At 39.8% G+C, this 15,852-nt stretch overlaps 1 protein-coding gene across 24 annotated transcripts in view; it reads left to right on the top strand.

The window, feature by feature from the left end:
• Window positions 1-15,852, top strand: part of DTNA (dystrobrevin alpha) — a 343,646-nt gene that overhangs the window by 273,181 nt on the left and 54,613 nt on the right. For 22 of the 24 annotated variants that reach the window (XR_010407264.1, XR_010407263.1, XM_045886857.3 and 19 more), the window contains 2 exons: window positions 1,950-2,074; window positions 6,926-7,009. Coding sequence is in view for 22 of the 24 variants with exons in the window: in XM_045886857.3 (XP_045742813.1) it covers window positions 1,950-2,074; window positions 6,926-7,009 (209 nt within the window). In the remaining 2 variants the exon portion in view is untranslated. Of the gene's footprint in view, window positions 1-1,949; window positions 2,075-6,925; window positions 7,010-8,339; window positions 8,633-8,703; window positions 8,794-15,852 lie in introns of those variants that run through there. The other 2 variants (XM_045886873.3, XM_045886872.3) reach the window with 2 other exon arrangements.

Here is a 15,852-nt window from a genome sequence, read left to right as displayed (position 1 = left end):
AGAGGGAGAAGCAGGCTCCCCGCCGAGCAAGGAGCCTGATGCGGGACTCGATCCCAGGACCCCGGGATCATGACCTGAGCCGAAGGCAGTTGCTTAACTGACTGAGCCACCCAGGCGTCCCGAAAACGCAAACTTTTTATTATGAGTTTTTTCTATATTTTATATATTTCAACTAACGTATAGTCTTTACGTAAAGAGTAAATTATTGTTCTTTTTTTTTAAAAAAAAAAAAAGGAGGTATTCAGAAAATGCATTTTAAATCAGAATGTTCTTTCTAGGAATGATTATTGGGAACCGGCATTCAGAGTAAATATATTAATTTTTCAGCGTCTGTCAGATTCTAAATTCAAGTACGAGGCATCGCATACTGAGGGCTTCACACCAGTGCAGATGCCACCTCTCACCGTCGGTTATGTCACATGCTGAGCATAGCTCCGCTAACACAGAGCATGAAATGCTATTACTACTTAGTGCAGAAGCTAGGAGAAGATGCTTTCCATTTTCTTATGGTCGATATCCTACCAATTTTCAAACTTGTTCTATCTCACGTTCTGGAGGGTTAGTGTTTGAAGATTAAGCATTTTTCTTTTTTTTTTTTAAAGATTTTATTTATTTATTTGAGAGAGAGAATGAGATAGAGAGCATGAGAGGGGGGAGGGTCAGAGAGAGAGGCAGACTCCCCGCCGAGCAGGGAGCCCGACGTGGGACTCGATCCCAGGACTCCAGGATCATGACCTGAGCCGAAGGCAGTCGCTTAACCAACTGAGCCACCCAGGCACCCGAAGATTAAGCATTTTTCAATGATTGTTTTACATAAATGCTAACGTCAGTTTAGGAGCCTCTTTCTTAGAGGCTGTGGGCTCAAAACTCTATGGCTCTGTGGCAGGGCAGTGTCTTTACAAAATAGGATGAGACCCCTCAAGAGGACAAAGACGCTCCAATGTTTGTGGACGGAAACACAAGCTGGCTGTGTTTAGGGGTTCTAAGAATTATATCTCCTAACAAAAGCCAAAGAGGGACTTCTTGAACAGCGCTCCTATCGCTTAGCTTTTAAATAGTGAGGACAAAAGTCACTTCATTGTATTGCCAATTCTGGGCTCTCCACGTAAAAGGAAGTGACAAAATGGTACGTGGCTTCTCATGGAAAGGAAGAGCTGGTATAAAGATTTATTATATGTGGTAGATTATTTTTGATAGATTTGGCTGTGAAATTTTAAGATCTACATCCCACTCGTCTAAATGAAAAAGAGATAACACGATGCTCTGGAAAGAACATGAATTTTAAAACTCCAAAGACTCCGATTGAAGTTCCCCTTTCACTTTCAACTGGATGGATCCAGCCACGCCCGAAACATCTTGCACCTGGATGCCTGTGAAACCTTCTGCTCACCTGCTTACTTCCACTCCTGTCTCCTCCCAGATGGTTTTCTGCTCTTAAGCAGGAGTAATCCTTCTATAATCTGATCCTGTCACTTCTATGATTTAAACTCTTCATGATCTCCCTCTGCATTTGAGATAAAGCCCACGGTCCTTGATGTGGCATAGACGGACTTCAAGGGTCTGCCTTCTTCTTTCCTCTCCAGAATGGGGTTTCTTCTTCCTCCATCTGGAATTATCTTCCCATTCCCCGGAGTTAATATCAGAAGGACTCCTGCTGGTCCCTTAAGTCCCAGCTCAGATGTCCCATGCACAATGACTGCTTCCATTTATCACAGCATTTGCTGACACTAAGTTGCCAGAGGCAGGTACTCTGATGGATGATACCGGAACTTTAGTTCCAGCACTGAGCAAACTCCCTGACTTAGAGTAGATAGTCAAAGATTTCAAGAATAAATCAATGAATAAATGAATGAGTAAATGAATGAATATCTATTATGAAAGCAAATCATCTCCTGAAATGGTATGTAAATGTTAGTTCTTATCACTTCTACCATTCTTCTTCTTTCCAGAAATCCCCTGCTAAGAAGCTAACTAATGCATTAAGCAAGTCTCTGAGCTGTGCTTCCAGCCGTGAACCCTTGCACCCCATGTTCCCTGACCAGCCTGAGAAGCCACTCAACTTGGCCCACATTGTGTGAGTATCTCTGCCTTCCAGATGAAAAGACATCTTTGTTCATTGACACATGTTCACATCCATACAAAGGCAATTTCATATCAGTTGCTAGGGACCAAGTTTTAAATTTTAATTAAAAAAAAGAGTAAAACTAATGTGATTATAATTTTTTTATTGCAGGGGTAAACGGTACTTCTGTCTTGATGTATAAGTAAATTATGCAACACTAATGTTATTCACCTACAGGTAGAAAATATTCAAAAAGCATCATTATAAAATATAGATGTTAGTAGAGTTTTTACAACTGGACATTAACAATCAATGAAATTAACCATAATAAGAAAATTTTAAAGCACACTGTACCTTAATATCATATGTGCTTTGAGTCCCAAATATAAAAGCTCTTTGTTTCATTTATCTGCAGAGCCAGTCATCTTAAAGATATCAGCAAATCTAAAAATTGTTGTTGTCTTATCCCAAACTACACAATTTTAGAAGAATCATGGCCCATACATGAGAAGGTGGAAAAGAGAGGTTGGTGGTAAAATTCCTCAGAACTTCCAGAAACAGACTTTAAAAAATTCTTTCTCCAAAGTCTATGTGAGTTTGGTGGGCAGAGGGGGATGTGCCCAGAAATGGTGCTCCCACCCATTCCTTCCACTTCCCAGAAGGCTCAAGCCCTGGAGCTTCTCTCAGGCCTGGGTGGCCAGATAACAGGGGAGGCTTAGGTAGAAGAAAGTATTTCTTCCTTGGTGTTATCTTGCACTCAAAAGAAGAAACAAGCGCGTCATCTGCTTCTGTGCCCAATTAGGAATTACATCATCGCAGATACCTCAGAAAGACTCTAGAAAACGTGGTTCCCCCTCAATACAAACTGCTTTTTGTTTTGCACAGTTCGGCAGGACCTACTGCACTCAGGGCCTAGGTTTGCATGTTGACATCAAGAGGCGGCAGATCAGACCTATCAATATTAGAAATCCACCAGTACAGAGTTCATGCTTCAGGCAGTTCAGAACATGATCCATCAGAGGCGCCATGATGGATCTGAGCCCTTATGAAAGCAGTAACTCTTTCCTCTGATGGACCTAAGCAAATACCCTCAAATGATTTGTGCTGTGTCATGTCTATGGTTTTGTATGAATACTACAGGGCTTGGTTTGTTTGCTCCCAAGTGTGCGTGGAGGGTTTACTGCCTTCAGCAATAAACACAGCCTGGAGGCTTATGTTGCTGGCATGGGCTAAGCATCCAAAAAACTAACATAAACCAATTCTGTAGAATGTGGCTAACTTATTTTTGGAAATTTTGATCCTAAAAATAAGCCTTAAAAGAAACCAGGGATAAATAAATCTGTGGAGTATCCCAGAGGGCCAGTCACGTGCAGAAAACGACCTCGTACGAGCGATTCTTATTAAGGTCTCACTGTTTTTCCCCTAGCCAGACACAATCACTAACGTGCTAATAAATGAACAAAACTAAGTGAGAGCAAGTCTGTGCTCTCTGAGCTCTGCTGTGGAGCACTTCCTACCAGCCCAGCTGGGAGTTTCAGCCCAGAGAATGACGTTCAATCAGAGCTGATGGGTATAAGGAAACTAGAGAGGGAGTGGATGGGAATAGCCTGACTCTAAGAGCTTTGCAGCAGAACAGAATTAGGATGCTTCCTCCCACTGGGAGACAAAATTAGGAAGTGAGACAGAGTGAAATAAAAGTCAAGTTCATGGTCAGTCACACTGCAGTATTACCTAGCACAGGGCCTGTACCCAGTCGTGCTCTGGCTGGTGTGTGTGTGTGTGTATTTAATTGGCTGATGAGTAAACAAATTTTTAACTGTAGAGTGGCAATCTGATCTGACGTATTATTCACTGAACTGAGGGCAGTCTCTACACAATTTGAGTTCCATGAAGAGTTTCAGGATTCCCTTATAATTCTACACAAATGGGCCTTTTTCTGAGAAAAGTTCCATATATTTAACCAGATTCTCCAAATAGTCCTCGAATCAAAATAGTGGCCTATACTCACGGATAATATATTTTTCCAGGGTGAATGTCTTAATTTTAAAATGTGAATTGTGAAAAATATTTAATTGTTGAAATAATAGACAAGAAATTCTGCATGCAGAATGTCCAATCTCTATGAGACCGGGATTTTTTTCTATTTTTAGCTTTAGACATTTTTCTCTCATTTATTATTCAAATGTTTTTGTCCTGAACAGATAGCCATGTCTTTTTCTTTTGTGTCTTTTTTTTGGGATGGGGATAGCTCAGACTTCTAATTTTAAAATATGCCATTCATTTAGCTATTCTAAATTACCACAGGTATGTAAGGCTACTTAAGTGGTGACATTTTGGTATTTTGGCATTTGTTCTTAGCTGTTGTATTTCTTGTTAATTTTACCATGATTAACAGTGTCTATCCTATTCATTTTCTTGCTGCCAAAAGTGATACTTGGTAAGTAGTTCAATAGTCCCCTGTGTGCTTGTAAAGACATAATCATAATTACAAGTGGTTAAGAGACACAAAACAAGTGAGTAACACGAGGCTAGTTTAAAACTAATTCTGCCTTAAGCTGAATATTTTCCATTCACAAGACGAATGCCAATTTTTTTTTAAGATTTTATTTATTTATTTAACAGAGAGAGAGAGCGAGAGAAGGAACACAAGCAGGTGGAGTGGGAGAGGGAGAAGCAGGCTTCCCGCCGAGCAGGGTGCCCGACGCGGGGCTCTATCCCAGGACCCTGGTATCATGACCTGAGCGGAAGGCAGACGCATAACCGACTGAGCCACCCAGGCACCCCCAAATGCCAATTTTATGAAACTGTCCTCTGTGAAGGTCTTGTCCACAAGGAAAATTTTGCACTAGATCCCTGCGACTTTATCTTATGGAGCTATTTCTTTCTCATAAGAATAAATCTGTTTAAAATTCCCAATGTGACCTAGTTATTAGATAAAATAACTTCCCATTTGATGATGGAGGCAATAGGAACCACAGTCCCTTTGAAAGCCACCATTTGGTGCCAAGGTTAGTCATTCTGTGTCCCAAGTTCAACATTTCCAAGATGAACCTTAAACATGAAGCCATTTACTACGAAACTGCGATTTCACCTTTGCGGTGACCAGGTTCTATAGAGTAAATTTACCAGGCTAATTAAAAAGCATTCCAAGTCCACTTGTTTTCTCATTTCCTAGAGCTAGAGCACGATGGGAAAGTTAAAAAAGACAAAAGAAAACCAGAAATGTTGATCAAGTTGATTGTTTCAACTTGTTGTAAAGTTAAAATGAAGATACTTCATTCGTCTTACTGTTTTAAAATCTGATTTACCTAACTTTTCAAAATTCACAGAGGACATTTGTATAAAATTAGCATCCTGCTTATACAGTGAAAGTGTTGTGCTCAAGGCAGAATTAGTTTTATTTTTTAAAAGATTTTATTTATTAATTTGACAGAGACACAGCGAGAGAGGGAACACAAGCAGGGGGAGTGGGGGAGGGAGAAGCAGGCCTCCCGCTGAGCGGGGAGCCTGCAGAATTAGTTTTAAACTAGCCTCATGTGTCAAAGACACAGCCTAGGTAAGTAATGCAAAACACTCAGCTAGTTTTCGGAATGTCAGCTGATATGTTTAGAGTAGATGAAATAGTGAAGCTGCTGTTTCAACCTCACCCATCAAATAATGTCTGCAAAAATCTTAGAACACTGTTTAGCACCAAGTACTAGGAACCAAAAGTTTCGGTGAATTTTTGCATAGAGTGCTGACATTTTAAACCCTGTATAGCATCATTTCCAGTCCCATAAACACACTGGGATAAAGAAGTCTACCTTTTTCTCAGGATCTCTGCATTGTGGAATCCAAAACCAACTTTGGTTCCCTAAGGTAGAAACTAAAGTATTAAAGCTTTGTCTCTTGATCAAGCCAACACAACCAGATTCTGTAGGCTACTGTGATTAATATCTGGTGTTCAAAAATTCTGCACCGTCAAACTCAAATATAGAACTATAGTGAGACCAAAATTTCCTCTGACTCAAAATGATGCCCTGTCTCATTATCCGTATTCTCAACTCTCAATCCCATCTCATGGAACATATTCCAGTGAACCTAAAATAAGACTAAAAACCACTTGGAGATGAGATAGGAGTCTTAGCTCTATCATTTTGCCTGAACTAAGACATTAACGATAGGGACAGGATGACAGGCTAAAATGAAAAATACGACTGGGAATGACAGACCCCATGCAGTTGGGGTTTGAGGCCATGCACAATTCTGAGAAATACTGAACCCTATTTTCTTTCTCTCATCATATGAAAAGTTTATGGGATGCCTTGCACTATGTGCCCTATTATATGGAACATCCAGATAATAGACATTCAGTAAATCCTGTGGTGCCTGATGGCATCTTTGCATAGAACAAAGAGCAAATCAGGCCCGATATGATTTTGCAACTGGCTCCTTCCAGACGGGGTGTATTGAGAAAGAGCCATTGTCATGCGGAGTACAGGAGAAGTTTCTGAAACCTCTGCTTTCCAAGAGGATGTAGATGCTGCCTATCAACAATTTTTCAGAGGTTCTCCTTTTAGAAGACAGTGGACCTGGGGCTACCTCAAAGTCCTTGCTCGATTCAAGAATATGACTCAAGGAAACACCAAGGCTCAAAGCTCATGGATAAACATTCCTGTGGTGCCCAGAGGTTTTCCTCCTAATGTTTACTGGACATTCCACATTTTTAAGGAAATGCAACTTCCCAAAACGCTTAAAGAATTTCATTGCAAAATATAAAATGTTGTGTTGATCCCAGCCCCTTTCCTGGAAAGGTGGTGGATAGTTTTTTACTTGTGACTTCTGTTTGTTTTAACTTTCCACCCACACTGTACTTCGTTTTAGGCCGCCCAGACCTGTAACCAGCATGAATGACACCCTCTTCTCCCACTCAGTCCCCTCCTCAGGAAGTCCTTTTATTACCAGGAGGTAAGTTCCAATCTTATTATGAAATAAGCCCTCTCCTTGATAATGACCCCTAATTCTGTGTTAGGAAAAATATTCTAATGCAAGCCAGGTGTGGAAGATTATTGTTAGAAACTAGTCTGTAAATATCTGTCACAGGTTTTCACTTTCATTCATTTGGATGCTTTTGACGATGGCTGGGATGGCTTTTGGGATGAGTGTCACTTCTGGAAACTTGCATTTACAATCTCCTCACAGTAAGAATGTGGGGTATGTTTAAGTTTTATGACCGACACACCTGTATTCTATGTCGTTGAGAAAGTCACCTTCATAGCACTTGGAATGGAGAGAATTGGAATTTCAAGATGCAATGGAAAATTATTAGGTACATTCTGAGACAGTTTATAATCTCCTCTCATAATGTGGTGAGTTCTGGAGTTCCTGAGGCTAGAGGCTGAAGACCAAACTTGGAAGAATAGTTTCCATATAAGTGATTTCAGGGATAATAAGAAGAACTTCTTAAAAAGGGGTACGTGTCTCCTATTTTTACACAAAGATCCACGCCCATGTGAGCAAAGAACAGGTGAAGCAAATAATTCTATTAGAGCTAGCTTGATAAATACGCAGGGTCAAAAATTCTGCACCGTCAAATTGTTTGATCAAATCTCGCAAATATAGTACTAGGGGCTTATTTTATAAATATACGGAGAAGGCTCACAGGAAAGCAGAAACAAAGGTAAGGAAAATTAGAGTGAGTAATGAACGTAAGATTTCAAATGCCTTTCAGCAGGAAAAAAACAAACAACAACCTCATGTTTCATAAAGGGAACATAGTCTTTTCCCCCAGAGAGGTTTCTGAGGTACCAATTTCACTGTAATATCCTGGTACATTCAAGTGAGGATTTACACACAATGAGACTCAGAATGCTGCTGATTTTTTTTCCCTGAGTTCCTGTATTTGCCCATCAGCAAGAACGTGAGATGAAGATGTTCCCCAATTGTAATTAGCATAACAAATAAGATGTAGCAGTTCGTGGTGTTGCCTCCCTAAAAATTAAGCAAGTCTATAACAAGTGGAAATGAGGCAAAACTGAACTGCGGAACATCCAGAGTGAAATAACATGTTCTAGGCCCTCAGTATGTTCCTTTTAGCACTCCTTCGCAAAGCCACCAGCAGATTCAACCATCTTTTCTACCGTAAAGTCTAGAAGGGACATGGGGCCGTACCTCTATCTGGGGAAGATTTGGCACGATGTTAAGAAAGATGTGCTTTTATTAGGAGACCCTGCATTCTGCAAATGTCAAAGCAGAGAGAGACCCCATCCTTACTGAAGGTCGTTTTATATCATTTCAGCTCGGACGGTGCTTATGGTGGATGCGTCTAGATGGATAACATGGCTTCCTCTACTCTAAAATATTCCTATAATACTTTGAGCTGTTCTGATTCCTCCAGGGTGCGTGGTACCCATTAACCCAAACTATGATCATTTCCCTTTTTCTCCCATTTTCAGTCCTTTTGGAATGTTCTCTGTGAAACACAGATACATTGTTTAAAGTTTGCGGTCCTTGCTATCTATCACCATGGAGGTTAGCCTCTGGTTTCTGTTTTAAGGGTGCTGTTCAATAAAGCTGTGTACCCTGAACATCTTTCCTCTCTGCGTGGGCCTTGCTCTGTCCATGGAAGGTTCTAATGAGGTCTCATTGTTTGCATCCCTCAGGTTACCTGAGGGGATAAGTGCATCCAGCCCTGGGGCTGAGGAGCATTCACTCATAAAGCTGTATGTAAATCAGCTTGACCACAGCCCACGGTCAGTATCCCAGCTCTGAAGCACTAACTCTAGTTCCTAGTGCCATAGCTAGACTGCTAGTCGTCCTGCTCCATCACTAAAATCCTCTTCTAGTATGTCTCAGTAGAGATACTGTCATCTTCTGGGGCTTCATGAGATTCTGTTGAGCATGTTCAACCCGAGCTGGACTTCAGCTCTTTCCTCTCTTTTCCACTTCTGATCTTGACTTCACGGCCTCATAGCAGTATATATGAGATACATATATATGAAGAGTACCAAGCTGGATCTTCTTCTTTAGAGGAGTCTCTGCTTTTGTACAGTCTGCAAGACACCACATGGTGATTTCTTAGATTCTTGAATCAAAGAGCCTCTTGGAGTGATTGATCTTTAGCACTAACAGGGTAAGGCCAGGACAAGGTCCCATGGCTGGACCACATTGTGGTAAAGGACTTGAGAATTTAGGCCTTACTGTCCCACTAGGCCTGGGCCACATTTCCCGCAGGTAAGGCAGTCTGATTCCTATTACAGGAGCAATTTCAAAACCAATTCCACGCTCTCAGTGCTTACTTTCTCTCACTTGATGATGCTGGTGGTGACCCACTGTTTATTTCTTAACCATGTCCATACACAAAGGTTAATGGAAACCCATCATGCCAAATGCAGGCATAAATTAAGAGTCCTGTTCTTCCTACTACTGGAACTGAACCAAAGAAATATGACCTAGAGCTCTGCCCTCCATTCCTGCCCAATCCCAACTGCCCTTTTTAAAAATCTGATAAAACCAGGGTGCCTGGGTGGCTCAGTCAGTTAAGCATCTGCCTTCGACTCAGGTCATGATCTCAGGGTCCTGGGAGTGAGCCCTGCCCTGGCTCCCTGCTCAGCAGGGAGTCTGCTTCTCCCTCTCCCTCTCCCGCTCCCCCTCCCCCTCCCCTTGCAGGGAGTCTGCTTCTCCCTTCCCCCCTCCCCCTGCTCATGCTCTCTCGCTCTCTCTCTCTCAAATAAATAAAATCTGTTTAAAAAATTTAAAAAATAAAAATAAAAATCTGGGGAAACCGAAAACCTAAACAAGGCAAGCATGGTGCTGGTCAGTGTTAAGGCAGCATTAAGAAAGTAGGGAGGTTTGGCATACAGATATTTTATTTAGCTTGAGTTTTGGGTCTTCTGTATTGTGAGAGATCTTGGAAAGATAAAGCGAAATGAGAATGAATTGAAATCACCACTCCAGAATCCTTGATACAAACTCCTGGCATTACTCACCTAGAGTCCTTTACAAGCATACCACTTTGATCTTCAAAAGGCACTAGGGTATATCTTTGAAGTCCTTTGACACCCTAGCAATCTACCTTACACAGATTTACGAGTGTATAGCTCTGGTTACCACCACCGTCTGTCGCAGCCCTGTTCTTATTTCCATTTCTAGCTATGTACTTGATTCACCTTTCCCTTACTTAAAAGAAAAGAGGGAATTCTCAAAGGCACCCTCCCTTAAACTTTGGAAGTCTTCATGCGTGTGTGTGTGCGTGTGTGTGCAATTAGGTACAACATGGGTCCACACAATTTGTGGACTAATTCACTTCACTCATTTTTGTGATCATAACTATATCCTTAAACCTAGATTATTTTCTTATAAATGCACAAATTTACAGGGGAAAAATGCTGGAACAATGGAAGTCTCTCATCACCACTGGGAAAAGAGCTCCAAGGGCCACGTATGTTGTGGAGGCAACATTATCTACGTTTATGAAAGATTGACTATCATTACTACAAAGAGTATTGCAAGGGCTGACCCAAAAGACCCTCCTCCCCTTCACCGCCCTCAGCATCGTGCCCCTGCCTATCTTTGTTGGCATGGTGCCCCCTTTGTAAAATCTTAATTATCTTGATGAAACCCTTGCATCATTTATGTGAGAAAATTAACCAGTCCTATCCCATGTCACATAAGGCCCTTTAATTATAGCCAACATCTTCATTACCACAATAAGGACATTGTAAAAGTTTGAATGGCTACTTTCTTTACCCCTGATTTTAGAACCATCTCTTGAAGGTTCACAGATACTTTCACAAATGGAACCTCTAGAGTAGTAACTACTCACAAAAGGAATCACTTTGGCTATTATATATAGCATTTAGCCAGATCTTACCACTCTCCCAAATGTCAGAAAATTGCTTATGATTCATAGAGTGTGTCGAACACAGTCTAATGGGCTGTTTTCTGGTTTGTCACAGTGCCATCTGGTTAATGGCTAATACTATATTCAACTTAGTAGCGCACATGGGGAAGGCACATCACTCACCCCAAATACTCCCCAGATCCTGATTCTTCCCACCACAGCAACATGGTGAGATTTTTACTGGTTGACTGGTTGGTTGATCGGTTGGTTGATTGGTTTGGGTTTTCAACCACAGAAAAGGTAATTCATTGTATCTTTTTCAGTTTTTTTCAAACACTTGCTTACCCAAAGATTCTTTACCTAACAACCCAGTTTTTTAATCAGACTTAAAACATTCAAACTAGATTTTAAGCATTTGTGCATTGGTAATCAAAAGCAAATAGAAATGAAATTGAGGCACTGAATTCAACCTTGGCTTCTGAAAACCAACGTTTTTCCATGGTTAATTTCTTCTAAGATTAAAAACCATCCTTTCTAGTCAGGAAAACAGATGAATTAACACCATAAAATAGATGAACTTATAAATCAACCACCGTGAAGATTTCTTCACTCTTTTCACACTTTCTGGTCATGTTGTGTGAAATTTCACGAAATTTGAAATAGTCTTTTCAGTTAATTCTTTATTCCGTGTAGCCCCAGAGCTCCACTAATACGTTAGTTTTTTCCAAACCTGAATTAAACTGGTCTTCAGACTCCATTCTATTTCCTATACTGAAATATTAGTGCATAATTAAAATTCCAGTCACCTCTCTTCTTCACTTCAGTAACTTTTATTCACTTGCTAGAGTTGCTTTAGTTCTTCTCTGTGTATGCCCTATACCCAGCAAACTTTTCTAGATGCTCTCTTGACAAAAATGCAATTGACACAGCTTAGTGATATCTGGGGGACAACATAGTAAATGTAGTGAATCAAATATGACCTAAGAATTCTTATTATTTCCTCCGCAGTACCTGCTTGAAAGATAGTTCAGCTTTCATGCCAGTCTGAATTGATGACAACTAATTTTCCCACCGAAACACTGAGCTGTTTTTTATGCTTGTTTGCTGATTTGCATGTGGCAGATAGTTTATGTTTCAGATCTCAGATATTGAAAACTAGAAAAGGAAAGAAAAACAGAATTTTTCCAGAAATTATCTCAACTTGTGGACATTTTTTATTGTTTTCAAATTAGTTAAATTAGTTTAGTGACCTTGTTCCTAGCCTGAGTTAATCATAGTGAGAAGCAATTAAGTAAAAAACAGCTTTATTGAGATATAATTGATATATAATTCAATGAATATATTTAAAATAAGTATGCAGTTCAAGAGGTTTTGACATATATAAACAATATGTCATACATACTTATATATACACATGTAAATGAACATATAATATGTTCATATGTATTATGAACATATACTTTCATAAGTGTGAATATACACACATACATACATGTATGGCTGTACACATATATATGTGTGTATGTGTGTTTACATACATACATGAGAAGCAAAATTTTATTCACAATTAACAGTTAGTTACTTAAGAAGGGAGCCAGCTTTACAAGTCATCCTTTACCAGTTCAAACACCACACAAGTTTATCAATTATTTAAAAATTAGTAAAAATGAAAATATGTTTTTAATTTGCCGTTTGAATATCATTTTCTGTTTAACCATGATGATAATAACTATTTTATGTTACATAATTTGTTTATATAATACTGTTGCTCTGTGAGACTGCATCCAGGACTTTTATTTAAATCCTTTATTTTCATGTTTAATAAAAGAAAAAAAAAATATTTGACCAGAGCTAATACAGTAACACAGCATAAGCAAGAATGGCTTTTAAAACTATATTTCAGGGCGCCTGGGTGGCTCAGTTGGTTAAGCGACTGCCTTCGGCTCAGGTCATGATCCTGGAGTCCCTGGATCGAGTCCCGCATCGGGCTCCCAGCTCAGCGGGGAGCCTGCTTCTCCCTCTGACCCTCCTCCCTCTCATGCTCTCTCTCATTCTCTCTCTCTCAAATAAATAAATAAAATCTTTAAAAAAAAAAAAAAAACTATATTTCAGATTTCAGCAACAATCCAGGGAGCATTTGTGCATGATTTTGTTACCTTAGAACACCCCAAAAATGTAATTTACGCTTAAGCAAAAAACTCGACAGGGGTGCCTGGGTAGCTCAGTCATTAAGCGCCTACCTTCAGCTCAGGTCATGATCCCAAGGTCCTGGGATCGAGCCCCACATCGGGCTCCCTGCTCAGCAGGAAGCCTGTTTCTCCCACTCTCCCTGCTTATGTTCCCTCTCTCCCTGTGTCTCTGTCAAATAAATAAATAAAATCTTAAAAAAAAAAAAAAAACTCAACATTAGTTGTCACCCTTCAAAACCAAGGGTGAATTTTAAATAAATAAATATGAGACATTTTGAAATTACTCTACCATTCCAGAACCCATTGTATCAATGTGTGTGTGTGTGTGTGTGTGTGTGTGAAAAAAATCTGGGAAAAGGCTGTTTCTCTTTATATAAAGTTGCTCTTTTCCAGAGATCTCAAAAGGAATTGGTGAGAACATAGAGAATTCTTTTAGGAAAAAAAATCTAAAGGAATATTTCCCGCCTCTTTTCTTTCAACCAAACACATCAACTTCAAATTTACGTTGTCATCCCCTCCAGGGTATGATGGTCCCCACGCCCATTCATGTTAGTATGTGTGCAGGGGAATAAAGTTATACAATGGCAAGTACCTGGTAGGGGAAAAAAACCAATAAGAAAAAGAAATATGTGTACACACAATTTTAGAGATGGTGACCCTGCTTTTCCTTGGGACTCAGATTAGAAAAGATTTATATCACACATGGTCAAGAGGAGCCCAGGTAGTTCCCTGCTTCAGAGGATAAAAGGAAGAATGCATTTTGATTTGAGAACAGGGCATGTGGAAGAATGGGAGGCTTCTATAGCTGGAGTTACGTGCCAACCATTGTTGCATTCTGGAACACGGACTTTCCAGAAGCATTGCTTCTTGGGAAGAATGGAGGTGCCCATGTGTCTGATCCCAAAGCCCACAACGAATTGGAAATACGCCCCAATTTCTCTACACAAATGGCCAAGCTACCACGTGAAAATTTAAACATCTAGTGTATTCTATAAAGTATCGTGGTGTATGTTGCTTTGAAGAAATGATAATGAACTACGTATAGTTACTATCTTCACAACAACTGGGGAGAAAAGGTTTTCACTTTGTTTTCCTTCTTTGAGCTCCTGGGGAGGTGCAAAAGAAAATCTAGTGAAGATACTTCACATGAAAAGTCTTTATAGACCCAAGTTTAAAGTGAAAACTGCCTCCCCTGTCAACTCTGTAAGTTCTTGATCTATTTCATTTTGATCCTCTCTTGTGTTCATCATGAACTTGGCTTCCTCTATACATGGTCATATTTTTGGCTTCCCAGAAATAAATGATGAGGAGAAGAATTTGAGACTAGTTCTAGGAAGTCCAGAAACTATGTGGACACTGAGTACCAAAAGTCAGACATGCTCTTGGCACTAGATACTAAGAGCTGTAGCAAAATGAAGTAAATAGTGTATTTCCACAAATTCACAGAAGCAGAGAGTGTAATTTCCATATTTTCTAAGAACTGGTTTTCCCAAGAACTCATGTGGGAGGCAGACGGAACATAAAAGAACTTAAATGATTTCTTCAAACAAACATTGGCATTTCATTTGTTGAAAATGACAACAAGATGAAAAGAGATGTGTACGGATAGAATGTCTGCTCCTCTTCCCTCTGAAGGAGGAAAGGATTTGGGAAGAAGAAGGAAGAAAAAAGAAGAGAAGAGGGAAGACAGGCAAATGGAGTAGAGGAAGGAAAGAGGGGGCCCAAAGAATTGGGAGAAAAAGAATAAGGCCACCAAAGGAGAATCTGGGCCTCTGTTCCCTTCCTGAAACCAGCAGGACTCCTCCTGTGGCCAAGATGCAAGATGCCTTCCTGGGACTTTACTGACACATCACCTTCCTCCTCCAAGACTTCTCAGGCATAATTGGTAGCGAACACATCCTCCCAGTTGAGCCTCTTGTGTTTCTTTTCTCTGCTAGTCCTTTCTTTCTTCCTGTGCATTCAGCACCAGAGGTTGTACCCGCACAATTATTAAGCTTTTGATTTAAGGAACCACCACAATTTTGGGGATTCAAGGGGCAAAATGCATAACAAGGCAAGGAAATAGTTAAGTTTGGAGGGAAGAATCATTGAAATTTCACACCGTGTTTTGAGTGTTTTTGCAGGGATCTGAAATCAATTATATAGTAGGTACATCTATCTTGAGTTAAAAAGAAAAAAAAGTTGGGAAGGGTGGTAATTGGGCAGCAGAGAGACTCTAATCACTGGATAATGAACACAGAGGGATATGCTTCAGAAGACAAGGTTTGGTATGCTGTTTTGGTGGGATGATAGGAAAATACCAACTATGATGGCTTAAGGTGGTGATTTCGTCCTGATGGACAACTTCATCATCTTAGAAGGTGAAGATCAGTATGCTGAAAAAACTCATTATGTTCATCAAGAAGTTAAATTCTCCTTGAACGCTAATCATTTCATTGTTAAAGTCAATTACATTTATGTGCAGTTGTACTCTTTAAGTAATAGGTTCATTCCTGAAAAGCTAAGTGAGGTCATACATTCAACAAACACGAGTGCTACTCTCTACTAGACACTTTCTTTATAAATCAGATTTGATTTTAAGTTTGCCAGAGACCTCACTACTTATTATCTCATAGTATATAAAATTATAAAACAAGAATTTTAGTTACAATGTGCATAATTCTAACGTGAGATTGGTTTTCACATTGGTATTTTCTTTGTACTTCATGGTCTAAAAGAGTGGTACTTTGTAGTAAATCCTTAAAACTTGTAGTTGAAGTTTTATTTAAGATTTTAACTAC

Source organism: Mirounga angustirostris, unplaced genomic scaffold (assembly GCF_029215605.1).
Source record: "Mirounga angustirostris isolate CCGP_5_RB_7025 unplaced genomic scaffold, mMirAng1.0.hap1 SCAF_14, whole genome shotgun sequence".
NCBI classification, from domain to species: Eukaryota; Metazoa; Chordata; class Mammalia; order Carnivora; family Phocidae; genus Mirounga; species Mirounga angustirostris.
Note: the sequence above shows the minus strand (reverse complement) of the source record. Positions and strands in the feature narration are given on the sequence as shown.